Source organism: Zymoseptoria tritici, chromosome 3 (genome assembly GCF_000219625.1).
Source record: "Zymoseptoria tritici IPO323 chromosome 3, whole genome shotgun sequence".
Lineage (NCBI taxonomy): Eukaryota > Fungi > Ascomycota > Dothideomycetes > Mycosphaerellales > Mycosphaerellaceae > Zymoseptoria > Zymoseptoria tritici.
This window is the reverse complement of record NC_018216.1, coordinates 1,482,755-1,510,664: the sequence shown is the minus strand read 5'-3', so window position 1 is coordinate 1,510,664 and position 27,910 is coordinate 1,482,755. Positions and strand designations below refer to the sequence as shown.

General features: G+C 54.7%; 13 protein-coding genes across 13 annotated transcripts; 6 read left to right on the top strand and 7 right to left on the bottom strand.

Annotated features, from left to right (window-relative positions):
• Nucleotides 1-770: 770 nt before the first annotated feature.
• MYCGRDRAFT_69761 (uncharacterized protein) lies at nt 771-1,738 on the bottom strand (the record flags this gene model as incomplete). The annotated part of the gene is made up of 2 exons (XM_003853759.1): nt 771-1,496; nt 1,553-1,738. 2 exons carry the CDS (start codon nt 1,736-1,738, stop codon nt 771-773), a joined length of 912 nt encoding a protein of 303 aa, XP_003853807.1.
• A 431-nt stretch (nt 1,739-2,169) lies between these two features.
• On the bottom strand, nt 2,170-2,586 carry MYCGRDRAFT_39421 (uncharacterized protein; the record flags this gene model as incomplete). Its single annotated transcript, XM_003853758.1, has 1 exon — nt 2,170-2,586. The coding sequence occupies one exon, from the start codon at nt 2,584-2,586 to the stop codon at nt 2,170-2,172; it is 417 nt and encodes a 138-aa protein (XP_003853806.1).
• Nucleotides 2,587-3,049: 463 nt separating this feature from the next.
• On the bottom strand, nt 3,050-4,295 carry MYCGRDRAFT_56657 (uncharacterized protein; the record flags this gene model as incomplete). Its single annotated transcript, XM_003853757.1, has 2 exons — nt 3,050-4,067; nt 4,121-4,295. 2 exons carry the CDS (start codon nt 4,185-4,187, stop codon nt 3,169-3,171), a joined length of 966 nt encoding a protein of 321 aa, XP_003853805.1.
• Nucleotides 4,296-4,802: 507 nt separating this feature from the next.
• Nucleotides 4,803-5,483, bottom strand: MYCGRDRAFT_85170 (uncharacterized protein; the record flags this gene model as incomplete). Its single annotated transcript, XM_003853756.1, has 1 exon — nt 4,803-5,483. The coding sequence occupies one exon, from the start codon at nt 5,481-5,483 to the stop codon at nt 4,803-4,805; it is 681 nt and encodes a 226-aa protein (XP_003853804.1).
• Nucleotides 5,484-5,921: 438 nt separating this feature from the next.
• MYCGRDRAFT_38554 (uncharacterized protein) lies at nt 5,922-6,809 on the top strand (the record flags this gene model as incomplete). The annotated part of the gene is made up of 1 exon (XM_003854409.1): nt 5,922-6,809. A coding segment is annotated over one exon (888 nt), but the record flags the coding sequence as incomplete, so codon positions are not given.
• A 301-nt stretch (nt 6,810-7,110) lies between these two features.
• On the top strand, nt 7,111-7,876 carry MYCGRDRAFT_69755 (uncharacterized protein; the record flags this gene model as incomplete). The annotated part of the gene is made up of 3 exons (XM_003854410.1): nt 7,111-7,177; nt 7,233-7,248; nt 7,303-7,876. 3 exons carry the CDS (start codon nt 7,153-7,155, stop codon nt 7,874-7,876), a joined length of 615 nt encoding a protein of 204 aa, XP_003854458.1.
• A 1,174-nt stretch (nt 7,877-9,050) lies between these two features.
• MYCGRDRAFT_38269 (uncharacterized protein) lies at nt 9,051-10,622 on the top strand (the record flags this gene model as incomplete). Its single annotated transcript, XM_003854411.1, has 3 exons — nt 9,051-9,657; nt 9,719-9,937; nt 9,991-10,622. Coding segments are annotated over 3 exons (1,458 nt in total), but the record flags the coding sequence as incomplete, so codon positions are not given.
• A 2,816-nt stretch (nt 10,623-13,438) lies between these two features.
• On the top strand, nt 13,439-14,911 carry MYCGRDRAFT_99524 (uncharacterized protein; the record flags this gene model as incomplete). Its single annotated transcript, XM_003854412.1, has 1 exon — nt 13,439-14,911. The coding sequence occupies one exon, from the start codon at nt 13,517-13,519 to the stop codon at nt 14,909-14,911; it is 1,395 nt and encodes a 464-aa protein (XP_003854460.1).
• A 752-nt stretch (nt 14,912-15,663) lies between these two features.
• On the bottom strand, nt 15,664-17,034 carry MYCGRDRAFT_22858 (zinc finger DHHC domain-containing protein; the record flags this gene model as incomplete). Its single annotated transcript, XM_003853755.1, has 2 exons — nt 15,664-16,647; nt 16,705-17,034. Coding segments are annotated over 2 exons (1,314 nt in total), but the record flags the coding sequence as incomplete, so codon positions are not given.
• Nucleotides 17,035-18,976: 1,942 nt separating this feature from the next.
• On the bottom strand, nt 18,977-20,025 carry MYCGRDRAFT_91646 (uncharacterized protein; the record flags this gene model as incomplete). Its single annotated transcript, XM_003853754.1, has 2 exons — nt 18,977-19,011; nt 19,185-20,025. The coding sequence occupies 2 exons, from the start codon at nt 20,023-20,025 to the stop codon at nt 18,977-18,979; spliced, it is 876 nt and encodes a 291-aa protein (XP_003853802.1).
• Nucleotides 20,026-20,421: 396 nt separating this feature from the next.
• On the top strand, nt 20,422-21,864 carry MYCGRDRAFT_37784 (uncharacterized protein; the record flags this gene model as incomplete). Its single annotated transcript, XM_003854413.1, has 1 exon — nt 20,422-21,864. The coding sequence occupies one exon, from the start codon at nt 20,422-20,424 to the stop codon at nt 21,862-21,864; it is 1,443 nt and encodes a 480-aa protein (XP_003854461.1).
• A 129-nt stretch (nt 21,865-21,993) lies between these two features.
• Nucleotides 21,994-24,774, bottom strand: MYCGRDRAFT_69748 (uncharacterized protein; the record flags this gene model as incomplete). Its single annotated transcript, XM_003853753.1, has 4 exons — nt 21,994-22,337; nt 22,393-22,960; nt 23,015-24,556; nt 24,618-24,774. The coding sequence occupies 4 exons, from the start codon at nt 24,741-24,743 to the stop codon at nt 21,994-21,996; spliced, it is 2,580 nt and encodes an 859-aa protein (XP_003853801.1).
• Nucleotides 24,775-25,472: 698 nt separating this feature from the next.
• Nucleotides 25,473-27,575, top strand: MYCGRDRAFT_108578 (uncharacterized protein; the record flags this gene model as incomplete). Its single annotated transcript, XM_003854414.1, has 3 exons — nt 25,473-25,954; nt 26,007-26,049; nt 26,101-27,575. The coding sequence occupies 3 exons, from the start codon at nt 25,583-25,585 to the stop codon at nt 27,573-27,575; spliced, it is 1,890 nt and encodes a 629-aa protein (XP_003854462.1).
• Nucleotides 27,576-27,910: the final 335 nt, after the last annotated feature.

Genomic DNA, 27,910 nt, shown 5'->3' with positions numbered 1-27,910 from the left:
CTCTCAAAATCCTCACAGCTGTTGATGCGCTTCGGTCGTTCGAAGTCTAGACTTCACATTTCAAACCGCCCCCATTTCCGACAAGAGTACCAGGGTCCCGACCGGGCTCGCACTATCAGCCTGTAATTCATGGATATACATCTCGAACCTGCACGAATCGCTTTGAGCTTACATCAAATGCCGGGTCTAATTCTGGGCCTTGGACGGGTCGGTATATAGCTGGTTGATGCCGTGATATATGGACGGCTTGTTCATTTCGGAGTCTGAATCGTGGGCAGTGGGATATGCATGTCTATTTTTGGTTTGCGAGATTGTAGGCGAGGATGTGAGTGATTTGGATGGAGATGGAAAGACTCGGATGGAAGGGCGGACTCAGATACGGCGGTGGGCATGTGGCGTGAGCGATTTTTGAGATGTTGTTGTCGATGGTATGATTTGAGGTTTTGGAATTCTGGACCGTTCGGGGATTAAGAATGCCGAGTCAGCTTCGGCCATCTTAGGCTGCTGACCGTCCCTTCCAGTTCTCTCCAGTTTCATCAACGACACCGTCTTTCTCTGCTCGGCATCGTTCGTATGTTTTTCCATTCCGAAGGTCAATTTTGTTGACAGTGGTCCAAGCGAGCGAAAAGCGCGGCTACCGGTACGAATGCAACCAAGGCGGAGGAAGGTAAGATGTTCGATGTCGCTCAATGTTTGGAGAAAGGCAAGACGTGAGACGACATCACAACGTTGCCTTCTTCATCTTTCGACGGGCCTGATCATCGCTTCCCTCACGTCCCGCTCCCTCTTCCCGCCACGCCCTTGGCGAAATCCTCACACGTCGTCATGAAACCGGTCACATTCGCACAATTGAACTCCACCCCTTCTCTCGCCGCATCAGGACTCGTCGTACCGCACCCGTCACTCAACAACACACAATCAAAACCCTTGTTGTACGCATCCAACAACGTCCCATGCACGCATTGATCCGTATTCACACCTGCTAGAACCAATGTCGTGATGCCTTCCTTGCGCAGAAAGGCCTCGCAGTCCGTCTCCGGACCCCACATACCCGACATGCGGTTTTTGTCAATCCACACATCTGGCTTGTCAGGCAGTTGCCTACCCTCTTCGTACGCTGCTGCAAGAGGTGGGTACAGTGCCATATTCCACTGATCTCGCATCAACATCCTACCAACTTTGACCTCCTCTCCCGTTCGCGGGTCCGTCACACTCCCCATATCACTTCCCATGCCTTTGAATGCTCTCCGTTCTGGCGGGATGGGACGGCCTTGTCTGTCTAGTGCATTGCCGTTGGAGTCGGTGAAGCCGAATGCACGCCGGACGCCTCCCGGCATGGAGGACAGATCTGCGTCGGTCAACCCCCAATTGAGCCAGATCGTACGGATGCCGGCGGAGCGGCAGGCGGGAATGCTGTGTTCGAGGAGTTGGGCAGAAGCGCGGTGGCCTGGTCCTTCCGTTCTGCCTAGGAGGGGCGAGAGGAAGAAGTTTTGCATCTTTTGGGAGCAAGTTAGGGTTCGCATATTTAGGTGGTGAAGGAACAGTGACTTACGTCTATGATCACGAGGGCGGTCTTGGCCGGGTCGATAATGATTGGTGTTGTCGTCGTTTTGATTGTGAGGTGGGAAGGGGAAGGAGTCTCAGAATGGGTAAGGTCGAAGCCGCTCGATGAGGAGTACTTCCAGACATTGTCACTGTCGCCGATGATGGCATTCCGCTCTCGACTGGGGTCTGTCATCTTTTCGAAGCAAAAGGTTGCAGTTGCAGTCGAATGGAAGATGATACGGACCATCTGTAGACCTGAGATAGATAGCAGTGGAGTTGGTCGATACGGGTATTTCTACTTCGAGCCAAGGCTAGATCGATTCTGGTTAGGGCTGATGTATTAACCCATCATAACTTGGCAGCAATCTCGTGGAAGGAGAGCGTGGACAGTAAGGTACTTCTTCAACACCATCACCATCACCCAGATCCGATCTGGTATCAAGCCATGCATCCCATCATATGTGTAGCTCAGCGCTCGCCTATGTCAGGGAGGTCCCCACACCTACGCACATCCTTAGCCGCCCTCACGCCTCCAGCACCGTGGTCGAAGTCGGAGAGACCATCGTGTATCCATGTTAGAAACCGACAAATCGAATTACCTGGCAAACACCGATGTGTCGGCTCCTAGGAAGCTCCATCACCCGTACCCATTCTTCGAGGCTTCACGATCTCGTCCGCAATGAGTTTCTCCTTCACCTCGTGAACCCACTCACTGCAGCGACGAACCGGCTTCGAGATGTCGATTTGCTTCCCACGGAGGTTCAGCTGAGGGCCCGGGACTTCCACAGCCTCACAGGCGGCTTCGAAGTGAGGCATGCTCTCCCGGTCAACCGTGCCGATCATTTTCATGGAATCGGGGATATATGGTACTTCTTCCGTAGGGTTTCCACACTCTCTCGTCTCATAGAACATCCCGCTCAGGATATTACCGGTGACGTGGAACAGTCGGCCGCCCTTGTCTGGGCCAGTCTCGACGAAGATTGCGACGTGGTTTCGGCTACCGCCTCCGATGCGCTCCAGGGTGTAGACATTGTAAGTCATGATGTTGAATTGGTGGATATTTGGAGTATGACAGGCGACGAAATCGTGCGCACTTGAATAGATGCGCAAACACGGCTCTTGGAGATGAGGTTGCTAAGTGAGTATTGGACGTTGCGGTAGGAGATGCGAAGTGGCCGACATCTTTGTGCTGCTGCGGTGAATCCCTGAGCTGCTACCGTGGTTGCCTAAAGGCAAGCTGCGGAATCTTGGCCGCTCATGATCCCGGTAGAAAAACATTGACAGGCAGGTCGGGAACTGCTGGGGACTTCAATCTGCCACCACATACGATTCCGATGGCAGGCGTCGTCCGCGCTGTACCTTCCTTACCTGCGGGAGCCCAGCAATGAAAGGATAGCTCGTTTCTGGAGTGATCGACGGCCAAGTGAAGCTTCGCCCGACCAGATAGGAATATTGGATATCTCAGCTCCTACGAAAGAGATATTTACAGCTCTTGAAATGTCCACGCTTTCCCGCTATGGGTACATACCTCGCCATGACTCGCTTGCGCATAGACCAGCTCTTTTCGTCTTCACCGATTATCATGCAAAAACGCCCGCATTCCAACTCTGCTCTTTCGCCTTTCTACTCCTCGTACTTGTCTGCGGGAATCATCTCGCGACCCTTCTCCAGAATGTCCTTCAGGTATTCGTACACAGCGAATGTCACGGCTTGACCGGGAGCCACACGTGCGACACGAGGCGTGATACCCATCCAGAAAGCACGGGCACCTTCTTGCTTGAACATGTGGTTTGCGATCGCAGTGATGCGTCCCAAGGCGGTCTGGCCGGGCTCAGCTGGAGTCTTTTGTAGACGAGTCTTGATGGTATCGATGGGTGCATTGCAGAACGGACCGACGGCTCCACTGATCAGGCCGATCGCAGCGGTGGTGTAGGCAGGTAAAGGAGCTTGCGGGTCGACAGCGCGCTCTTGAACGATCTGTTTTATCTCGGTGTAGGCGGTGAAGTTGGCGGCTTGGTTGGTGCCCTGGCGGAGGGCGGTGAGAGAGACACCACGGTAGAGCGCACCGAATCCTTCCTCCTTGATGACAGTGTAACAGGCGTGTGCGGCGTTGCGGTATTTGGGAAGGTCGAGAGGATCCGCCATGCTGTGGTGCTGGGCTTGCAGTCTGATCTTGACCACTTCCATGGGACATACCACCGCCACGGCTTCTGTGACACCTGCTGCGAGACCAGCCAAGAAGTTTCCCGATCCCTTGACCTTGCCGTTCTCGTCTGCCAGCATTTGCTTGTACCACTCATAGCTGGTGAAGCGAATCGCCATCTTCGGGACGATTCCGGTCAACACAGCTCCAAGACCTTTGTACAGACCCAGCGGTGTCTCCTTCTTCGCGATCTCCATACCGGTCTTGATGAATCCACGGCGCTTGATGCCTGCCTTTCGCCGCGAAAGCTGCATACGGACTTTGATGGTGTCGAGAGGATGACACGCGAGTGCCTCCATCATTCCAGCTCCTCCACCGGCTGTCGAAAGTCAGACAATTGCTCGAGGATCATATTGCTGTTCATTGACTTACCAATGAGATTGGTCGCCGCAGATGCAGGCTTCCTGCCACCTGGGCCCGCTGTGGACTTTGCCGACATCTTTGCTCTGACAATGCTCGAAACAGCTGGGCAGTTCGGATTGTATGTTGTGAGCCTTCGAGGTCGAGGAGGATCTCACACACGCGATCTGGCTTCTGCACCGTTGTAGCACCGTGTCAGTCAGTTGCAACAATGTAGGATACAGGAAGAAAGTGACTCTGAGCTCAAAATTGTTGCACGAGCGCATTCGAACGGCCGAGGAAGTGCTTTAGACTTATTACGTAGCGTGCCAGCTCCCGAGCTAGATCTGGGCGCGTCCGTCCACGCGGAGAGCTTCTTGGGCGAACGGAGCTGGACCTCGGGTCTGCACGGGCGAGATCGGAGTCTGCGAGAACGGCGATGTCTGACCCGAGAGATTTCTGGAGACGGCTCCGAGGCACGAGCTCGGCTGACTCCATATGAGCGCTTTTGAACAACAATGATCTTGCATTTTATTGTCTTCGTTTCGTGCGTAAATGGATCTCTAGCCGAGCTCCGACAATGGCATGTGCAAAAGGTGGCGTTTTTCGCGGGGTGAGATATGACGCGGGGATCCTTGAGCGAAGATCGGCCAGCCCAGTGGCCCTCACATGCCGCCAAGAGAGGACCGCGTTCTATAGAAGGACATCCTCAGGCTCACGACCGCTCGTACAGTTCGAACTTGAGGGAAACATCCCCATCTGCCACGTCGCCTTCTTCAATGTCTTCGCCAACATACTCCTGAAGCTCGCGATGCAATGCTTGACGCCACTCGGGAGTTCCGTATGACTCCGGAAAGAACGTGTCGCAGTCGTATTCCTTGGATATCCTGGTAAGAAGTATGCGATTTGTTTGCGGGAGCTCCAATGCAGCTTTGTAGATGCTTGCGCCGCCTATGATAAAGGCTCGGCTAACAGGCAGCACTTTGCCGTCTTTGACGAGGCTTTCCAGCGACTGCAGACCAGACAGAATATCAGTAGCCACGACCACATCGTCTGGAATAGACTGAGATCCTGATTGAAGCTGTGATCGGTCCTGAGAGCTGATGACAATGTGTGTTCGTTCCTTCAATGGTCGGAACTTGGGCGGAATGCTGTCCCAGGTCTTGCGGCCCATGATGACCACGTTTCGACTTGCGCCTGATTGATTGCTCTCGTTCAAAGTTTCAAACTGGGCGGAGTCCGTATTCTTCGTTGTGTGTACTCGCTTTGTGACCCTTGCGAAGTATGCCATGTCTTTCTTCAGCATCGGCCAGGGAAGTCCGCCATTCTTGCCGATGCCGCTTTTGGCTGTGGCGGCGACGATGAGTGTCAGCGGGAGTTGGGTGAGTGATGACATGTCCGTGGCCATTGATAGAGATGGTGTCCGGTTTTGAGTACGGCGATGAGTTTCAAGTTTGGTGTCTGATGATATTTGGCAATGGCAGGCGCAGAAATTTGACGCTAATTTGACGCTAATTTGACGCTAATTTGACGCTAATTTGACGCGCAGTTCACGAGATCACTTGTTGAACCTCATTCACGTTTTGGAAAGCACCACCACTCGTTCTAACATACGCATCATCGCAGAAATACGCTGAAGCCGGAATACCAAGCAAGGTCGTCATGTCAGCAACGAAGTCTTTCCTTGGTAGACTTGGCAAAAACATGGTGGACGCTTCAGGGCAGACAACATATCTCTCGGTCGTGAGCCTATGCGATGAGTACGTTGTAGCGGAGGCTCTTTGCCCGAACTGAGCGCTTTCCTGACATCACAATCTCCAGCTTTCCATTCAGCGCTGCCGCAGTCGAGGAGTACTATCAACTGTACCTTCCCAGTGATGATCGGCCGCACGGCTACATTATTCCCGAGATAGTGTCCAAAATGCCCTGGACCGACCAGTTCTCCGTTGAACATGAACACCCAAGACGCGTAACCATCCTAGACGTCTCAAACCGAAGCGACTTTGCCCGAACCATCACCGCCGCTTTCCAAGAGCTCGTTGACACTTGCATCGATCGAAACCTATTCCGTGTGCTGAGCGGACGCCACAGCGAACATGTCACAATCTTGAGCGCTCAATACGATCGACCCGTATGTATAGAGCGTTTTGCCGCCAACCTGTTCGGCGTGACGAGAAGTGGAGCCCATCTCATTGCGTATACGACGTCCCGGAGTGATGAGATGAAGATATGGGTACCTCGACGGTCGCCGCATCTGTTCACCTATCCGAATCTGCTAGATTCCACGGTAGCGGGCGGAGTTAAAGCAGGAGCATCACCACTTCAGACCGTAGTGGAGGAAGCTAATGAAGAAGCATCACTGCCGGAGGAGCTCGTCTGTCGATGTGCTCGTTCGCGTGGAGTGGTCTCCCATATGGGACTTACCGGTAAAGGCTTCGCCGGTGAGCAAGGACTGGTCGAGCCGAACTACATGTATGTGTACGACCTGGAGTTGCCGGCCGATATTGTTCCGAGACCTCACGACGATGAAGTCGAAGCTTTCCACTGCATGTCTGTGGAAGAAGTGCAGACTGCGCTGTTGGCGGAGGCCTTCAAGCCGGACTCGGCGGCCGTCATGGTGGACTTTTTGATCCGACATGGTTTCATTACGCCGGAGAACGAGCCTGATTTTGTGGAGATCAGTATGAGGTTGCATAGAACGCTGCCTTTTCGGACGGGATGAGTCTTCGGGGACTCTTCAGTCGATCATGATGTGGATTCGGGCATTGACGACCCGTCTCATGAAGAAGGACCACAGGATTCGGAAACGAGCACGCTGACGAATTTGCTGTGTTGTGGCAGGTGCAAAGGTGTGGTAAAGGCTCATTAAACAACGTGGCTAGGAGCATCCCGTCGGCCCTGCGGCTCTGCGTCACTCGTATCCGAATACGAACGTGTCGGAGCCGAGGCCACTTGCTTACGTCCGGAGCTACGACTCTGTCAACACGCCTGCACACTCGCTATTGTCAGAAGGACATTCAGACAGCCTCACAGATACAGGGAGAATTTCAGATCTGAGGTAAAATATGGCGGCACCCGCGAGACGGCTGGGTAATACTCATGGCTCTGACCACGGCATGGTCCTAAGCTGATGTGCAACGTATAGTGCGACCTACGCTTTTGTATGGTTCAAGCGACCCTACACCACGATCCCCGGGCTGACGAGACGTCACCAGTATCTGCGATTTGCAGGAGAAGTTTAGGAGTGCGATCTATGAATTCCCAAAGGTCGTCGCCACGACGCAGAAGCTCCTGAAAGCCAGCCAAGTGCTCGACATCCCAGTCTTTGCAACGACGCAATTGCGAGGCAAGCTAGGCGAGACATGTCCCGAACTAGGCCTGGACGCAGAAGGTGGTGTGAAGACGAAGGCGCACGCGGACAAGAGTGCTTTCAGCATGTGGATCCCAGAAGTGCAAAAGGCATTCAAAGAGCTTGGACCTGAGAAGAGAGAGGTAGTGATCGTGGGCATTGAATCACACATTTGCGTCACGCAGACGACGCTGGATCTGCTCCGGGAAGGACATAAGGTGTACGTTCTCGCGGACGGAGTGTCGAGCTGTAATCGGGAGGAGATTCCCATCGCACTTGCTCGCTTGCGGGCGGAAGGAGCGGTCGTCACCAGTTCTGAGAGTTTCCTGTATGAGTGCATGGGAGACGCTGGTCTGGCGGAGTTCAAGGCGATCGCGGGTATAGTCAAGGAGAACAGCGGCAAGACGAAGGAGAACCTGCAAGCGCTTTGCAAGTTTTGAGGTTGGGTGGACAAAGCGTAGCCAGTCTGCAGCCAACAGACTCAGCTTGATTGTGCAACAAAGAAACGAAGGCAGGATTCTGCTGAGCCTGATATCTTGACCGCTTCGATGCGTGCATGTGTACCTGTGCCGTGTGTCATCAATGCCGGGGCTGTAGAGAGATGAGCACGATGAGGTGTGACGGCCGTCCGGTCAGCCAACTGTGGCTATGTGTTGCACGCAGTGATATTGTGCATGTCAGCCTCAGCGAGTCTGGCGGTCTCGAGTTGAGGAGGTAGACGCAAGAAGATGAGACACGGAGAAAGCCTTCACACCCTGACGCCCACGTTTGGAGGCCATTGCCAACCTCCGGCTAAAGTCGATGAGACGAGCAGATCGATGCGATGGACAGAAGCTCTCCGATATCGTCGATATCGTGGAGTAGAGATCGCGGAATAGCTGAGGTTCTTGTCTATTTCTGTCGTTGTACTATACGGCGTACCGTCCAGCACAGCACCATCCTTCGCTTCCGTCTCACGCGCCTGTGCTTCTAGCTTAGCCCTGCACTAGAACTAACCTAACAAAAGTGGCCCTCTCCGACGGAAACGACGTCAAAATCGGTACTTAGCCGTCCACGCGAAAACCCCGTACCAAGCATTTGAGCGAGCGTGCATATTGTCCATCCAGGTTCAGGCTCGTGATTACGGAGAGCAGGACGTGGTTCAGCCATAAGCAACAGCGCCTGGTGACAGAACCGTCCCGAGAGTGTTTCTTTTTCCTGCGGTGGTGCTCGTGTGGCGTCGTTGTTCCTGTTCAGTCAGCGCGCGCGTGTGGGAAAGCCCAAGAGTCAAGCGCCCCTGTTCAAAGAAGGAAGCAGTAGCGGTCCTCAAGGTCTCGAATTTCCGGCCTGCATCTACCATCTACGAGAACGACCCTTTACCTCCCACAGATTCACGACGACATCCCACCCGACCTCTACGATCAAAGGCGTCCTCCTTCCCCATCGCCCACGACTGCGATCCGCTCATCCCGCGCTGCACTCCGACGCGCACAACGAACTTGCCGCCACGGGCTGCAACCCGATTGCTCCACCGCAACTTCATTGTCCGCTGCGGTCCTTTCCAAATGGGAAGCTTGGCCACATTCACTACTGATCTGGTACTGTCCTCGTGACATTGTCCCGACTACACGCAATATGGCGGGCCTACCGAACGGCCAACGATACGATCGACATACACTTCCTCGACCCGGTCTGCAATCGCAACAGTCCAATTCCGTGCCATCAACACCCCACCAGAAGCCACGAGACCGCATCTTCACCTCAAGATCACCTTCGCCACGCCAGAGCGCACGGAATCACTCGCCGCACTCGGTGGTGTCCGAGGCGGTCGGTGCGCTCAGCAATCGAAATGCACCCACGCTATGCAAGTACGAGACGGGAGATGAGATCCGGAAGAGGCGAATACCATATGTTGACGGAGGTCATGAGGAACTCGGACCGCCGAAGAAGGAGCCGAAGAAAACGTTGGAACCGGACGAGCAGGAGAAACTGAGTGGCGACATGCGGGAGCTGTACGATCGGTTATTGCCATCTGAGGAGAGCGAAGAGAACAGGGCAAAGTTGCTTGTGAAGCTGGAAAGGTTACTGAACGAGGAGTGGCCGGGCAATGACATCCGCGTCAAAGTGTTTGGTTCTTCTGGCAACTTGCTCAGCTCGACGGACTCGGATGTTGATATTTGCATCATCGCACCGCTACCGCAGTTAATATCGATGCATACCCTGGCTTCGCTTCTTGCGAAAAGTACGTTACTAGTTTATGGGGGATACCTCGTCAGGAGTGCGAGTGGCTGACAATTTCTTAGATGGCATGGAGAAAGTGGTCTGCCGGGCAGCCGCAAAGGTTCCAATCGTCAAATGTTGGGATCCGGAGCTTCAGCTAGCGGCTGACCTGAACGTGAACAATGTTCAGGCACTGCAGAACACACGCATGATCAAGACATACGTCGAGTTGGACGACCGAATACGACCGTTGGCGAAAATCATCAAGTACTGGACAAAGCGGCGAATATTGAACGATGCTGGTGAGTCGGGTGTCTTGGAACCGCATGGCCATGATATTGACACTTCCTTCCAGCATATGGCGGCACGATCAGCTCCTACACCTGGATATGTATGATCATCAACTTTCTGCAAAGACGAAGTCCACCGATCCTGCCATCTTTACAGAAGATACCCGGATGCCGATTACCTTCCGAGACTGGCAAAGTCTCACCTTTCGCGGACGACATTGAGGAATTGAAGAAGAGCGGTGCTTTGAAGGGATATGGAGATTCAAATAAGGAATCGCTGGGGGAGTTGCTGTACCAGTTTTTCCGACATTACGGATACGATTTTGAGTACTCTCAATACGTGGTATCAATCAAGGAGGGCAAGAGTCTGTCGAGAAAGGAAAAGGGATGGCAGCCAAGCAATTATCTCGACAAGGAGGCACGGCAACGACTTTGCGTGGAGGAGCCGTTCACAGTGGAACGGAACTTGGGCAATACCGCGGACGATTATGCATGGCATGGAATTCACGGAGAGATTCGTCGTGCTTGTGATCTGCTCGCGGATAACCTTCAGCTGGAGAAGTGCTGCGAACAGTTTGAGTTTCCACCGGAGGAGAAGCACATCTTTCAACGGCCGGTGCCCAGGCCGAAGCCGACTTTGACGAGGAGTGCATCGCAATCAGGACGACCTGCCGGCGAGCCAGGTTCTGGCAGAAACAGGAACAAGAACAACAATCGAAACCAATCTGCGCAGCGGGCTGGGAACCGCAGAGCCTCGAGCGGTTCCTCTTTTGCGAATCAGCGATCAGCTCCCTTCAGTCCGCCTATGGGCACCAATCTGGCAGACTATTTCCAGGTCAAAGGCAACCTACATGAGGCGTTATACCAGCAATACCAATATCTCCAGGCTCAGCAGGATCTCCTCCGGACTCAATTGATGCATCAGCAGGCTGCTGCTCACGCCCGGCCCGGCGATCTAGCTGGATCACCTCGCGCCAGATCCTACGCCAACGGTCTCGCTAGTCCAAGGTTTGTCGATGTGGCACCGCAGACTGCACCGCTACCTCTGCTCCCTGGCTATTTGTATCACTATCCCGCACGATATGCGCAAATGCCGCCCAACACACCGCAGCAGACTCGCTCGAGAGATGGAAGCAACACGAACCCATCATCGCCGTCGTTGACATCAGCAGTACCTGCAATGCGAAGACAAGCGCACCGCGCTTCCGTGACAGATGGTTCTTCCAATGCCGGTCGATCTCAGTCCCAGCCTGGGCGTTCGTTACCACATCCTCTGACTTATCAGCAACTCGCTCATCCCGGGTACGATGTGTCAGGAGCACTTCCTGGACATCTACAGGATCCGCGCGGTCAGGCGTATCCAGGGCATCCACTGCTCCATTTGCCACAAGGCCTTGGAATTCAAGCGGACCACCTCCTAGACAATGCCATGCCGAAGGAGTACGTCGGCTATTATGTCTCTCCGCAGCTCACACCACAGCAACATGCAAGAACATTCCAGACGCAGCCTCCGCCCATGACACTGAGAGACCCGCCGTTGCGACAGCGTCGAGTGACACCTGATCTCATGCCGCCGGTTTTGAACGGACGACACAGCTCTCGTTCGCCTTCACCACTTGGGGACATGCGCAACTTCTCTGCAGCCAGCGATGCGTCCGGACAGTCTGGCCATATGCTGCAAAGTCCGACCATGTGCGATTACGCTGCTCCAGTGGTCATGGCTCCCCCTCCAGAGATGGATCTGGGCGGGCCTTTGATCGTCAATGGCTCGACCTCAGGAACAAAGTCAAAACAAACGGAAAGACCGAACGGTTTTCCTGGTCCTGGGATTCAGCTTCTGAATGAGATGCCGATGCCAATCTACCACGAAGATCTCTCGCGGGTGCGGTCTTTGCCTATGCGGAATGACTTCGAAAGGCCTGTGTACGAGCACGAGAATGGCGTGGAGCGACTGACCTCTTCACCCCAATTGGATGCTTCCGCGAAGCCGAGGCCCGAGCTGTACCTCCCGCAAAGCAGTACACCGCCGATGAATGGGATGAACGGGCACTTCCACGATGGGCACCCGCTCAATCCACCGCTGCTGTCTCCCGTTGCCGAGATGAGGACTCCCTCTCCGAATCGGAGTTTTGATCTGAAGATCAACGCATTGCCCGAGACGAATGGTCACATTGCGAAATCTGCCAAGATGAATGCAGCCAAGCAGGTCGACACGCCAGCAACGGATGTCAAGCACGAGCGGAAGTCGAGTGCATCGAGTCTTACCATGGCGTCTGGCAAAGACAAGACCACTGGCAAGTCATCGGCGCCAGCAAATGCGACCTTGCAACCTCCTCAGCAGGGCGGATGGCAGCAGGCTGTATCCAAGAAGAAGAATCACAAGAAGGCTAAGCCGAGCAATGGCTCGCTTGCGGTCAATGGATCTCTGGGACAGCCACTGCCTGCGAACGAGGCCGAGAGGAAGGGTGGCTAGGCGTGAGACGAACTGACTTTGCTCGCCACATCGAGTGCTACCTGTCGATGCCATGGACTTTTAATGGGAAGAGGCCTGAAAAGCCGATTCAACACGATTTCAAACGTCTCTGCTGCTTTTCTGCTTGGTTTGCGTTGACCGTGTCGGGCCGACCACCACGATCCCACCAGGGGTCGCTCTCGATGCCAGCAAGTCCTTCGCGACCACTATGATGCAGATCCGCGCCACACAGCAGTTCGCACGGCCAACGCCCGACGCCCAGACTACGCGGAAATCCGAGAGGCGCCGCGAACCACGACCGATCTCCTGGACATGCTGTGCGCTGAGTTACGTGCATGCCGACTGCCTGCTGGCGAGAAGGAGTTCGCTTGAGGGTGGCACAAGACGACGTCGTGCAGAGAGTGATGGGCCAAGGCTCTCTGCAATGGCTTCAAGAAGCATTGGCTCGATACATCAGACAGGAGTGAGACGGCAGAAGGACAGAAAAGGCAGACCGTACAAAGACATAGGGCAAAGGCATGCGAAGATCGATTACGCACGGCCACTCGGGCTACAGTGGGACGGTCACGTGCATACATGGGAGTGGGCCAACATCGAAAGCACCAGCGGGATGTGATTTGCATTTGGGCATTTGAAAGCGACAACGAGTCATCGTGAGAGTCGATTGACGATGGTGAATTGTATTTTATCGCAGAGATGATGGTCGTATGGAATGAGAGGCACGAATGCCAGTTTGTACAGTTCTCACGGCGAGGACTCGCTTTTGAAGTGACGTGATGGTTCTCGCTTCTTTTTGCCCTTGTGACGCTGATGTGCGCTGAAGGTACTGCTCTTCAACTTGGATGTGTGATTCTTCCCATTCCATTCAAGACTTCAAGTAAGAAGGTTGAGGCTATTAATACCAAGCTTTCCGGGTAGATCTCGGGATGCACGCGATCGCGCTTGCATCTTCCAACGTCGGATGACCCCGGCGCCTTGACCTTGACCTGACCCATATCGTCACCACCAAGTCACTCACTTGCACAGGTGACTTGCCCGTCCATCCTGACCGATCGTCAAACCTCCTCCATGCCTCCCTAGGATTGCTTCCATCACCATCTCCCAAGCAGACCCTCATCATGGACCGCCTCAAGAAGCTCTTCGCCGGCGAGGACGAGCAACGATACTCCGCCCTCCACACCAACGATATCGAAGGCGATGAAGAACACCCATCATCACAACTAAACGACAAACCTCTGCCCGTCCGCCATGTCGAATACTCCATCTTCCTCCTCCTCGGCATCTCCATGCTCTGGGCCTGGAACATGTTTCTCGCCGCAGGCCCATATTTCCAGCACCGCTTCCGGTCCAACAAGTCCATCTACGCCAACTTTCAAGCCGCCGAAATCACCGTCTCCACCGTCACGAATCTCGGATCGATGCTGATCCTCACGAAACTCCAACGCGCAGCGAATTACCCGAATCGAATTGTTCTCAGTCTGTTGATCAACATGGCCGTCTTCGCGTTACTGGCGGCGAGCACGGCGGTGGAAGTCTCCGCGGAAGTCTACTTTGTGTTCCTCATGGGGATGATTTTCGCCGCGAGTTTGGCAACGGGACTGTGTCAGAATGGCGTGTTTGCGTACGTGTCTGGGTTTGGAGAGCCGAAGTTTACGCAGGCGATTATGACGGGCCAGGCGGTGGCGGGCGTGTTGCCGTGTATTGCGCAGATTGTGTCAGTCCTGGCCGTACAGCACTCGAAGTCCGGTCAGTCAGAGAGACATGGTGACAAAGGAGAGTTGCCAACTGGTCCAACTCCGGTGAACTGGAAAGCGGCGCTGGCATACTTCCTCACCGCAACCCTCATCTCCATCGCCACGCTGCTCGCTTTCACCTACCTCCTCGCTCGCACGCGCCCTTCCATCTCCTCCTCCTCAACAACGCCCAACACGCCCACCGCATCCACAGCCGATCTCCGCGCCACAACGACTTCCCTCAAGAAACCCATCCCCCTCACCCTCCTCCTCCGCAAACTCCTCCCCCTCTCCTCCGCCGTCTTCCTCACCTTCGCCGTAACAATGGTCTTCCCCGTCCTCACCCAACGCATCCTCTCCACCCACCCTCCCCACTCCCAACCACCTATCCTCCAACCTCCGTCTTTCATCCCTCTCGCCCTGCTACTCTGGAATATTGGCGACTTGACCGGGCGGCTACTCACCGGCTTACCCGCTATATCCCTCGTCCATCGACCCTGGATTGTCCTCGCGATGGCGATCGCGCGGGTAGGGTGGGTGGGATTATACCATCTGTGCAATCTTGATGGTAAAGGGGCGGTGGTGGAGAGTGATGTGTTTTATCTGGTGGTGGTGCAATTGGGGTTCGGGTTGAGTAATGGGTTCATTGGGAGTACGTGTATGATTGGCGCGGCGGAACATGTTGATGAAGAGGAGAGGGAGGCGGCGGGTGGGTTTATGGGATTGTGTCTGGTGGGGGGATTGGCGGTGGGGAGTGGGTTGAGCTTTTTTATTACTTGATGTTTGGAAGCGGGATTGAGTGGGGTTTGGCGGTGACTTCGGTATAGACGGTACGGCATGGCATGGCATAGCATTGCATGATACAGACATACAGAACGCGGAACCTGATGCACATGATTCGTATCGGTTGGAATTTTCGGGAGACGGTGTCACGCCTCATTCAAGCGTCTACAGTCTGAGGAGCAAGCCTGTGATATACATACTGCAGCACCTCTAATCTCGTGAAAGCTTTATCTGGCTCTGCAATGTCTGTACACTCTGCTAGTGATATGGATCGATCTTGCTCTGTTCGCACGTGGGCTGGGTGGGCATGACTACTACCACTACTAGTCTCCTTTCCTCCTCCTTGCCCTTCCCCTCCCTCTTCCTCCACCTCTCCCATTGCCTCCACCAGCGTTTAAGAACCCATCCGGCACATCATTCCAGTTCGCCGTCTCCCTATCTCTCCATCCCACGGTCTCCCCTACGTCCTCCTCATCACTACTCGTTTCATACTCATCCCCGCTCCCTTTCCTCCGGTCCAGCGGCTGCATCATAACGGGACTTTTTCCCTGCGCTGCTTCATCTTCACTTCTTGCCAACTGCTGATTTTGAGCTATAATCGGCGGAGGGACCGGTGGTCGCGCGCGGTCGACGAAGCCGGAGCCAGGACTCCAGCGGTATCGAGGTTGAATTGGAGGAGGCGGCAGACTTGATCGATCATTTCTCCAATTTCCATCGGCGCCTGCGATACTGCTGGCTTCGCGATTCGTGCGTTCTGAAGCGAGTCGTTCCCTCGCGCGGACCCAATCGGGACTGACATCCCACTTCCAGCCGTCACCGGAGGTGTTGCAAATTGGTAGGGCCCAGTATAGAGGATTCCCGCCGAAGACGTGCAGGAGATTCGCGCGGTACCCGAGATCAAAAGCATTGGGTAGGGAAGCGGAGGCTTGTTCGTCGAGGTAGGAATTGTAGCGTTCGTTTTCGCGGTCGCGTTCGAGATCTGCGTAGGAGCGATGGAGGGATTGTTGGGCTGGACTACCGGCAGAAGGATGAGAGTTGTGGAGGCGCGTGTCTGGTGCTGGCGAGCGGGATGGGCTAGGATTCAAGGATGCGTCGCCTTCTTCTGGACGTAGGATGCCTGGGAGAGCGTTGGCGTGGAATTCTTTGATGCGATCTGTGAGTGGTTGCTCTTCCGCGGGAGAATATGCAGGATCGTGAGTTCCATCCGCGGAGAGGTAGGTTCGTTGGGATTGGAATTGGTGCTCCATGGTTTGACGGAGAGGAGTGAGGTAGCGAGTTTTTTCGAGGGATTCGATCGTTGTCTGGCCGGTGAGGACGAGGTAGATGTGCCAGCCTGTGAAGCCGGAGAGGACGAGGCCGATGATGCCCGCGAGGACGGAGAGGAGGATGGTGTTGACGACGAGGATGGACTGCTCCATTTGTTCATTATCGGTGATGGCCGCCCAGACCCACCAGGCGGAGATGGCGAAGGCGACCCAGCAGAAGAGGGAGGTGTAGATCAGAAAGAGGAGGAAGGGCTTGTAGTTGTGTAGACCGACGCAGGTGGCCAGCCAGGGGCAGTGATGGTCCATTTTGAGGACGCATTTACCGCAGGAGGAGCAGTGATGGGCGCGGTCCGGTTTGATGCATTGACATTTCTTGCAGAAGCGTTGTTTGCCGTCGGATTTGGCCGTGACGCTGGTCATGTCCGCACCAGGGCCGATGGTGCTTCTTGCATGTCTGCCACCAACATCCTCCTCGTTGTTCACCTCGTCCTCATCGTCTTCAAAGCTGGGCAGACCCTCATAGACTCCGCCTTTCCTCCTTGTTGATCGTGAGCCGTCGAATTTGGGATCTATCGGTGAGCCAGGGTTTGTGAAGACGGCGATGGTATAGGAAGTATTGCCGAGAGCGTAGAGGGTGAATGCGAGGGCCGCCTGGAGGTAGGAGAGGATCGTAGGATGTCCCACCACGGAGACGCCAACGGAGACATATGTGGCCCAGGTTGTCAAGCCGTAGACGAAGGAGAGAGGGAAGTAGGAGACGGTTTTACAGCAGCATCGTTCGAAGCGACGAGCCCAAGATTTCCGTCGGCGGTGAAATGGTGGAGAGGGCGTATGCGAGGCGGAGGTCGGAGCCAGCGTGGGCGGAGGAGAGGACGAGGACATGCTGTTATCGGTGGGCCATGTTCGTCATGTGAATTGGTCTGTCTTTTGGTTCAGCAGACAATTGTCGTAATGAATATGTTGAAGAAGACAAGGGCGCAGTGAGGACGTCAATGTCAAGACGATCGTCACTCGATACACGCGTTCCGAGATCGATCGTCAAGACGTGTGGCGCAGGCGAATCCAAATCGTCTTCCCCCAAACTTCAGCCCCTGCCGCTCGCCGACACCTTAAACCACAACCTCACCTCTCACTTAGACTCCCTCTTCAATGCGGTACCATCCAAACGACCAACAAACTCCTCCGTCACACAAAGCTCAGTCACATTGCGCTATATAAACACAATTCTGGCCATACGCTCCAACCCACACCAACATCCAACTCCTCCATCTCTCCTCAAAGCATCATGTCCGACACATCCCTCTCCGCCCAAGTCAACAAACTCAACATCAACGACTCCGTAGGTCCTCACCCTTCCACAGGGCATGTCCCTCCAACAAACGCCGGCGCTAAACTCCTTCGGCAGGCCTCAAATTCCGACTCAACTCCACCCTCCGAAATCGTCGGCCTGGTAGACGACATGCTCAATCAACTCAACTCGAAATTCAACGCCGTGTCATCGGAGATCTTATCAAAAAGTACGTCCAAATCCTCGCCTTCTTCCCCACGAGTATACGATATCGGAGTCCCCCCCAAAAATGGATAGAGGCTTCCGGTCGTGTGACAGGACGATGTGCTAACGAGAATGCAGTGGACGCCATGTCCAAACGCCTCGACTCGCTAGAATCCAACATCGCAGCGGGCAACGCGGCGGCTGCAGCGGCCGCGGGGAAGAAGGAAGGGGAGTAGAGCTTAGCGTACCGAGTGGATTTGATTTTCGCTTGGGATGACTGGCGGTTTTGTTCAGGTTCGCGACAAGTAGAGCGGGAGCGGAAAAAGGCCGTCGATCTGGGACACAGGTCCTTGATTGAAATTGAGAAGGAGAACCGGATTCACAGACTTGGTGCATCAAGTTACCCGAGTCCTAACGACAGAGGGTGACGCAGGAGTTTTTGGGAGTCTGGTGAAAGGATACCTGCAGTGGTTGCGGAGAGACCCAGGTTACAATGGTTTTTGAACCGAATCGATCGAAAAGGACAGTGAAGTCAAGTATTGCATCGACATTCGTAAATGCGACACGATCCTGCTTTCTCCAAATCGGTCTCGACGGTTTTGTACAGACTGTACACAGGACGTGCTCTGTACATACAGCTCATCCATCATCTCCCCACAGCAATGCTCCTGAACAACCCCTCAGCCGATCAGAAGTCCCGCCACGCAGCACTCCCAAACATCACAAAAGCAGACTGCAAATTGGGTATCACGCTTCGAACAAACCCCGTCCCTCACTCGCCCTCTCCAACCCGATCAATACCTCCTCACCGGCGCCGCCGGCATCGGCATTGTCCCCGGAAATCGACTGACTCCCTGCCCACCACCAAACGTCCCCGGAAACCCCTCCCCCTTCGCCAACAACCTCACCCGTTCCATGAGATGATTCGCAGGTAGACTCGGCGCCGAACAAGCTTTCACCAATTTCACCCTCTCATCATCATCGTACGCGTGCAACGCATAATGCTCTCGTATTAACCTCTGCGAGTCGGGATGGCTGGCGGCGAAGATTTTGTGAGTGCAGCCGTCAAGAGCACAGAGCCATGTATCTTCTTGGAGAGGGTCGGAGACGTGGTTGGCGGATGATGGATCGGAGAGCGAGAGCGGGGAGGGTGGAATTTCGATGCCTTCGTCGGAGTCGGATGTTGCTGCGTGCGGGCGTTTGTGAGGGCGATGATTCGGAGGATGGGAAGCTTTTCTTTTCGCGGTGGGAGAAGATGTCGGGTCTTCCGCTGCTAGCGAGAGAGGTGCGTCGTGTCCTTCTCCTTCATCGTCCTCGGATGCCGGCAGGGGTTGCTTGCCCTTTCGCAAGGTGGCTTTATTGGCTTTTGTCGCGCGAGGACGGAGGCCTGACTTGTTGAACGCGTGGCGGTCAGTGTCGGAATCGGAGTCTTTGGATGGCGTGGCGATGATTTCTGGATGGGAGCGTGTGTTCTTGATCCTGGGTCTTGCGGCCTGCTTCTCCACTTTCTCACCAGGCACGGTGTCGCTGTCGTCCAGATTTATGACCTCCACAGCATTACTCAGTCCACTCTTCGCCCTTGCTGTCTTCCTCTTCACCATACTCGTTGTTGAAGAAGTCGTGTCCATGGAGTCCTGCCTCTTCTTCTTCCCTTTCTCCACCTTCCCATTCCTCCTCGCCTTCAACTCCTCAAACTCCTCGGGAAACTTCCTCTTCATAAACTCCCACAACGGCAACCGTTTCCACTCCAACCCCTCCTTGCCAGCCAACATACAACTCATCACAAACGCGCGATGCTCCACGAATCTCTCCCTGGCTCCCTCCACATCACCCTCATCCTCCAACACCTCCCCCGCATATTTCGCAAACAGCTCCTCCGCGGTGTAGTCCGGTAGTGCCACCGCTTTCTTCCCTTTCCCCACCTTCCTCTCTTCGCGATACGCGTCCGCGATGAAGTACCACAGTTCGACCGCGCGTTCCATCTCCGCGAATGTGGCGCGATACGCCCTTCCCGGCCGTATCCTAAACCAACCCGCTTTCCCCGCCGCCCAGACTGGATACCCAGCGTCGTCCTCTCCGTACGAGAAAGTCATGACATCGGTGAGTTCGATGGTGGTGCGTTTTGTGAGGGGCGAGCGGAGATAGAGGTGTGCATAGTTGCGATCTAGAGGTGCGAGGTGCCCGGTCACGGTCAACGGGTGGCCGACACTGGCGGTAAGGAGGGAGGCGGGAGTGGAGGGCGATGAGGGATGGGAAACGAAGACATTGGTGAGTTCGAATTCGGGCCATTCGCCGTCGGAGGTGGAGGGGTCGCGGGGGTGGAGGAGGTGGGTTTCGGGGATGGGTTTGGCCATTGTGATGGTGGTAATGTCGTGTTGATTCGGTGGAGTGTATATGTTGCTAGTCTGTATTCACATGATCGTATGTAAGTGAATCTCGTAGCAATGCAATCGGGTGTGATGTTGTATGTGAAGTGGAGTTGAAGCACGCGAAGAGTCGCGCTTTCCTCGTTCGCGGGAGAGAAAGTACTTTGCGACTCACACTCACAGGGCAGCAATAGCCGAGGACGGAGCGCAGTCCGGCTGCACCTTCCCTCTTCAAACCAAAGCTTCACATGAAATATTGAAGCTCCATCGCACCTTCTTCCCGTCTTCCATTCACTTACATTCCGCTCCTTCCTCTTTCACACCAATCGAATGCCCCCACCAACTATAAGCAACACCCTCTGGCGCTCTCTCAAGTCCATCACCATGTCCTCCTCCTCCTCCAACAACAAAATCCTCGAAGGAGTCTTCGGTACTGTACGCTTCCACCAACCCTCCTTCCTCCCATCCACTAACCCTTCTTCTCCAGCAATCGCCAAACCCCCCTCCATAACCTCCGCCCAAGTCATCCGCTCCGTCCAACAACACTTCGAACCCTCCTCCCTCTTTGCACCGTGGCTAGCCCGGGAAAAAACCCGCCAACAAGCCGAATCCGCGAATCAAAAGACTAAACGGAAATGGCGCGGTCGAAGGGCCGCGAGTGTGAAAATGGGGCATGGAGGAACATTAGACCCGATGGCCACTGGCGTGCTCATCCTCGGCGTGGGAGCGGGCACGAAGCAACTTGGATATTACACAACCGGCTGCACGAAGAGCTATGAGACTGTGGTTCTGTTTGGAGCGAGTACAGACACTTACGATGTGGAAGGAAAAGTGATCGCGAGGAAAGCGTTCGAGCATATCACACGGGAGAAAGTGGAGACGGCCTTGGCTGCGTTTCGAGGGAAGATCCAGCAGAAACCGCCGATATACTCGGCGTTGAAGGTGCAAGGGAAGAAAATGTACGAGTATGCGAGAGAGGGCAAGGAGGTTCCCGGGGAAGGGATCAAGGAGAGGAGTGTGGAGGTGCTGGAGTTGGATGTGGTGGAGTGGTGGGAGGGTGGGGAGCATGAGTACAGGTGGCCGGAGGAGGCGGTGGCAGAGGAAGTGGAGGAGAAGGTAATGGGCGATGGCGAGGGGGCGGTGCAAGAGCCTGTCGCTGGCCAAAAACGAGAGCGATCGCAAGAAGAAGACGACAGCAGCGCACAGCCGACGACGACAGAAGCCGCTGAACCGCCCGCCAAGCGCTCCAAACCAGACAAGACTCCGCCGCCATCACCCAAAAAGTCAAAGAAATACTACTCTGCCCCTCCACCCACCTCCCAGACTCACCTCCCACGCTGTCCCGCCCCAGCAGTCCGCCTCCGAATGAAAGTCACCTCTGGCTTCTACGTACGCTCCCTCTGTCACGACCTCGGAGTCGCCGTCGACTCCTTGGCAACAATGGCGAGGTTAGTACGTACACAGCAAGGAGACTTCGAGCTGGGCAAGAACGTGCTGGATTTCGAGGATTTGGAAAAGGGAGAGGAGGTCTGGGGGGAGAAGGTTAGGGGTATGCTTGGAGGAGGAGATGGAGACGGGGTGAAGGGTGAGGATGTCGAGGTGGAGGTGGAGGAGAATGCAGTAGAGGCGAAGAATGAACAGGGCACGCGAAGTGGTCAAGCGTCTGCTGTGAAGACTGCAGAGGCGGTTGAGCAGACCGAAGGAGGAGCGGCGCAGAGCAGTAATGCTATACTCGAGCGCGACGCTGCAGAGGCTGCAGAACAGACCTCTACAGAGAAGGAGGATGCAAGGAGAGCAGAGCTTCTAGCCAGCAGAGGCTATTCTTGAGGAACGAAGCGCAATCCATGACTTGGTTGGCGAGACGAAGCCTTCACGAAAACACTTTGACCGAAGCCGAAACCTCTGATAAACCAATCCTGTTACGTTCTATACAGAGTACCTGTTACCTCCTCAACATTACTTCAACTCCGTCAACTCGTCCTCTAACATGACCCTAAAACTAAACGGCTCAAACGCGACTCCCTCGCCGACGAAATGTTTACTCATCGCCTCCACCCAGTGCAATCGGAGCGAATGCAACATGGCCGACGTACCTTCCATGACCACCAACACGGCGATTGTGAGAATGAACCACAGACCAAAGGCCAGGAAGATGGCGAAGATACCGACTGCACCTTCCATCGCGAAGGCGTTGGAGAGGGTCATGTTCCAGAGAACGATGGAGAGCTGTTGATGGGCAAGAGAGAGGGCCCAGAGGCGGAGGTAGGAGGCTGTGTGGGAGACGCAGTTGAGGCAGAATTCTAGGATTCGAGGTTAGTATGTGGAATGAGATGACGGGATTGAGGGATAACATACCGATGGTGTGGATGACCTGGTGGATCATGACTTCGCTGAACTCGAATTCTTCGCCTTCCTCGCCGTGGCCGATGTCTTGTGTGATGACGGCTCCACCATCCATGTCGCTGTCTGCGAAAGAAGGACGGCTGGCATCGCCATTGGTGTGCCCTTCGTCCTCGTCGTCATCGAGAGCGCTGACGTGAGTCGTCTCGCCAATTCCGCGGTATCCTTGCGCACGAGCGCGGTTGTGCTCCCAGCGGAGGTAGAAGGGCTTGAGGAAAAGCATAATCGGGACTTGAGCGACGGCGAGGAGTAGGAGGATGACTTGCACGGTACCTTGGCCGGCATAGAGGCGCTCAGTGACGGTGCCGGGCGACAAGAACATGTAGATGAGCATGTTGAGAAGACTGGGTGGTTGGTCGCCAACGGCATACCAATCAACGCACCATTTCCAGACGATGGTCAGAACGAGATAGCCGAAGATGCCCTGGAAGAAAATCATGCCGGGAACGAAGTTGCCCCAGATGTCGATGGGAGAGCGGAAGTGGCGGGCGTTGACGTAGGAGAGGCAGAGAGAGTAGGTCATCTGTGATGAATGTCAGTTATGTTTACATGATATTCACTCAAAGTTGGAACATACGTGTGCCCATCCCATGATGATGGAGAGCTTCATCTTGTAACTGTTGCTGAACAAGAGGTCGTTCTCAGTGTCGTGCCATCTCCAGTCCAGTCCGAAGGGGTATGTGTATCCTTCGACTCTAGTAGCCTTGACAGTGCCATTGGTGTAATCGTCGGGGAAGTTCCATTCCCACATACTCTTGGCCAGAGGAATGTCCTTGGAGAAGACATCGCAGTAGATCAGTCCAGTGTACATCGAGAAGATGCCCATCATGAGCATAATATAACGTCCGTAAAAGGCCATGCCGAAGAGCTCATCCTGCTTGCCGCGCTGGAGTGGCTTTTCCCAGTAGATCATGGCAACAGCGGCGCAGGTCATGATGAATCCGTGGCCAAAGTCACCGAACATGACAGCGAAGAGGAAGGGGAATGTGACAATAGTCGGCAATCCCGGGTTGACTTCAGTATACTTGGCGGTACCGTAGGCGTCAATGATGGTCTGGAATCCGAGAGTGAACTTGTTGGTCTTGTTGTAAGTTGGAGGGGTCTTGGAAGTCTTGATCTGGTTGACAATGGTCGGCACGGTGAGTCCAGCTCGGTCGTTGACGTCTTGCAGGGTAGACTTGATCAAGCCGAGCTGACTGGTAGGGCACCAGGCTTCTGCCACCAAAGTCTTCCTGGCCGGGTCGTATGAGAATCGGTTGAGCGTCTGGTAGACGCTCTTCTCCTTCTTGATCACAATCATCCAGGCGGCCAAAGAACGTCCGATCTGGGTGAGCTCCGCGTCGAGGGTACGCTTGGTGTTGCCGAGAACATTGCCCAAATCCTGAAGACGGCTATTGACCTCGTGGATCTGATCACGGCGAAGCTCGCTGTTCTCATCCACGCTGTAAATGTCCGCGCCCAAGCTCTCCGAGATCTTCCTGATCTTTGCGATGATCTCCTTGCCGTGTGCGAAGATGACGAACACATTCTTGTACGTCTCTTCACCCTTCTCCGCATTGATGATCGGATCAGGAATCTCCGACTGGTTCATGTACAGGTTGCCGCGGAGCGTACGCCAGAGAATACGCTCGAAAGCTGCCATACGCTCTCTTGGGATGACACCGGCGACAAAGCCAATGTTCATCACGCTGAAGCTGTTTTGTGCACCCTCATTGTTGTTCGTGGCCTGCTCCATATCCTGCAACAGCGGCGCATCGTCGTTGGAGTCGATAGACTGGCGGATCTCCTCCGTCTGTCCACGAGCACGATCGAAAAAGCCTCCAGCCTCCCTCAAAACCCATCGCCACTCGGTAAGCTCAGTCTCCCTCTTCTTCAATGTCTCGTAGCTCTCGTTCAAGCTTTGAATGCGCTGCTCCAGGCTCTGGCTGCGGTCTGAAAGCTCATCGATCTCAGAGGCAGAGGGCGCTGCCATGGTGTTGCTGAACTCGTAGATGGAGCGCATCTCGATGCCGCTCTTCTCGATCTGGGTACGGAAGTAGTTGAGCTGGCGTTCGACGTTGTCTAGGCGGCGGATCTCCTGAGTGAAAGTGCGCTGGAAGGCTGAAGTTTCCGGGTTGAGCTGTACCAAGTCAGTGCCTGGCCATGGTCTGCGCATGTCTCTCTTCCCCACAAGCACGTACATCGCGGAACTGCATAGCACCGAGCTCTCCCAAGGCGGAGACAACCTCCCGTCCGATCTCGTTGGCGACATAGAGCTGGGTCAGGGTCATCGGCTGAGACCTGAACAAGCTCTCTGAGGGCGCCATGATGGATAAACCTCTCTCGCGTTGTCCTGAGAGGTGTTGTGGTTGATTAATGGTCTCGAGGAGGTGTGTCCCTGGACTTCGCCTTCAACGATGATGGTGCAGTTCGACTGCGGTCCATCCCGTGATGCCTCAGGCACACAACTCTTCTGAGGAATCAGTGGATTGGCCTTGTGGACTTCACGCACTCATTACAACACGATCTGCCATTCATTCAATTGCGCAATGAGCCCCCTTTCAAGCATCCGCAGAGATCGAAGAATCGCGTAGATGAAATGGAGACGTCCTCACGCAAGGTTTCTACATTGCCGACCGTCGACCAGCTAACAAGGGTACCACGACGACACGCTTCGAGCATGAGCCGGGGTTCTGCGGTAGGCTGAACCCAGCAGTCGCAATCATGACCAGAAATGGCATATATAACAGCAATTATCGGGCACGGTGCTAGAGTAGCGACCGTCGTGTCGGCAGCCGGGGCTGACAAGACGGCGACGACTCACGAGCGACCAACCGAGCTTCCAGAGCCCACCTCAAGCATTCTTGGCTAGAGAGGTCTTCACAGCCACGCGCGACGCAACGTATCTACACCACCTCAACTACGTCTCAGAGTTGTGCGGGGTCTGGGTTGCGCCCGGATTCGAGATCCGATCAGCGCGGGTCTGCATCTTTCATAAACTACACGCATCCTACTCTTGATACCTTCTGGTTCATCATTCCTTCAATCAACCGTCACCCTCGGTGATATCTTCGTCCGGTTATTATATATTGCTGACTGGACTCCTCTTCTGTCGCTTTCATATTGTTCCATTGATACTCACAACCTCTTCCTATAAACATACATCATGGCCACAGCAGACGTCCTTCAAAAGGTCGACCTCCTAGGCCCACAACCGGAACAAGTCAACCTTCAGGCAGACTTTGAAAAATCCGAAGCACCGTTACCAGCTCTGGATCCTGTCAAGCTCAAGGAGAGATACATCGCCGAGCGAGACAAGCGACTCGAAAATGGCGGCGGCATCAACCAATATAAATTGATTGACGACGGCGGAGAGTTCTCACACTACCTTACAGACCCTTGGGTCGAGCCCGGCTTCAAGAGAGATCCGATCTCTGAGCAAGTCGATGCCGTAATCATTGGTGGTGGTTACGGTGCACAACTTGTCGCAGTTCGCTTGATCGAGGCCGGCGTGAAGAACATTCGATTGATTGAGAAGGTATGATCATATTCGATGTGTCATATTGCTCATCCAATGACATGTGCGTCAGGCCGGCGATTTTGGTGGCACTTGGTATTGGAACAGATATCCAGGTATGCATCCGTCTATGCTCGTCGTCAAGACACAACGCTGACAATGCGCAGGCGCTCAATGTGATATCGAGTCGTACATTTACATGCCACTTCTGGAGGAACTCGGCTATGTGCCAACGGAGAAATACGCACACGCAAAGGAACTGCTCAAGCACTCCGAGATGATTGGAAAGAAATGGGGACTGTACGAGAAAACTCTCTTTCAGACAGAGGTCGGTGAGCTTCGATGGGACGAGGAATCTGCCATGTGGACTATCAAGACCAGCCGCAACGACGAGATCAAGACACGCTTTGTCATTCCTAGCGCTGGTCCCCTGCATCGTCCAAAGCTTCCAGGTGTGCCAGGTCTGAAGGCATTCAAAGGCCACAGCTTCCACTCCAGTCGGTGGGACTACAACTACACTGGCGGAGACAACGAAGGTGGATTGACCGGACTGGCCGACAAGCGGGTAGCCTTGATCGGAACAGGAGCCACCGCCGTACAAATCGTCCCGAACGTAGGCAAGTACGCTAAAAGCCTCCACGTCTTTCAGCGTACACCCTCTTCAATCGATTACCGCAACAACAAACCCACCGATCCATCCTGGTCCCAAGGCCTCGAGAAAGGCTGGCAAAAAGAGCGCATGGACAACTTCAACCTCATCGTAAACGGTGCGATCCTCGACAAAGACCTCGTCCAAGACGGCTGGACCGAGATCCTCCAAATGCTCCTCGCCCGGCGCAAAGCCGACTCAACCGACCCCGAAGCCGCCGCCGCCGAACGCCAACTCGCCGACTTTGAGAAAATGAACAAGATCCGCGCCCGCTGTGACTCCGTCGTCAAAGACCCCGCTACCGCCGAGGCGCTCAAGCCGTGGTACAACCAACTCTGCAAACGACCCTGCTTCCACGACGAGTATCTCGAAACCTTCAACCGGGAAAACGTACACCTCGTCGACACGAAAGGTCTCGGCATCGACCGCATCACGGAGCAAGGCATCGTCTCCCAAGGCGTAGAATACGAATTCGACTGCATCATCTACGCGACCGGCTTCGAGCTCGCAACCGACTGGTCGCACCGTACAGGAATGGAAGTCTACGGCCGCAACGGCCAGTCCATCACCGACTGCTGGAAAGACGGCGCCTCCACCCTCCACGGCTGGGCCACGCGGGGTTTCCCGAATTGCTTCTGGATCTCCATCGTGCAAGCGGCGCTGACGCCCAATTTCATACACGTCACCTCCGAGCAGGCCAAACATATCGCGTATGTGCTGGGCGAGTGTGTGAAGCGGAATGTACGCACCATTGAGCCGACGGAGAAGGCGGAGAAGGAGTGGGTGGCGACAATTGAGCAGTTGGCGGGTCTGCGGGCGGCGTTCTTGAAGGAGTGTACGCCCGGGTATTATAACAATGAGGGTTCTGCGTCGAAGACAGGAGCGAGGAATGCTTCGTATGGAGGTGGGTCGCCGGCGTTTTTGAAGATATTGGAGGATTGGAGGGCGACGGGGGAGATGGAGGGGTTGGAGATGCAGTATTTTGAGAAGTAGTTTACGTTTGTACATTGGCATGCTAACTTTCTATGTAACGAGAAACGATATTCAATGCGTTTTCTGTGCGGCTGGTACTCTTAAGAGGCAGCGTATTCAACCCTTTCCTCATAAAAATGGATTCTGCGGCGTTGGTAATCTCAGCTCGACGGCGCGAACTTGGTTTGCTCCGTCCGAATATGTCGCCCGGAGTGCTTCAATGTCGCCCGTCAGAACCAGGACTGTATCAGTCGTAAGGTAAGCAAGCGTGGTTGCAGGTTTGGCTGTTTGAGTAAAGCACGCGTCAGCTGGGAGAGATCACAATGTGAATGGATCTGGTGCTGGGACTTACTGCC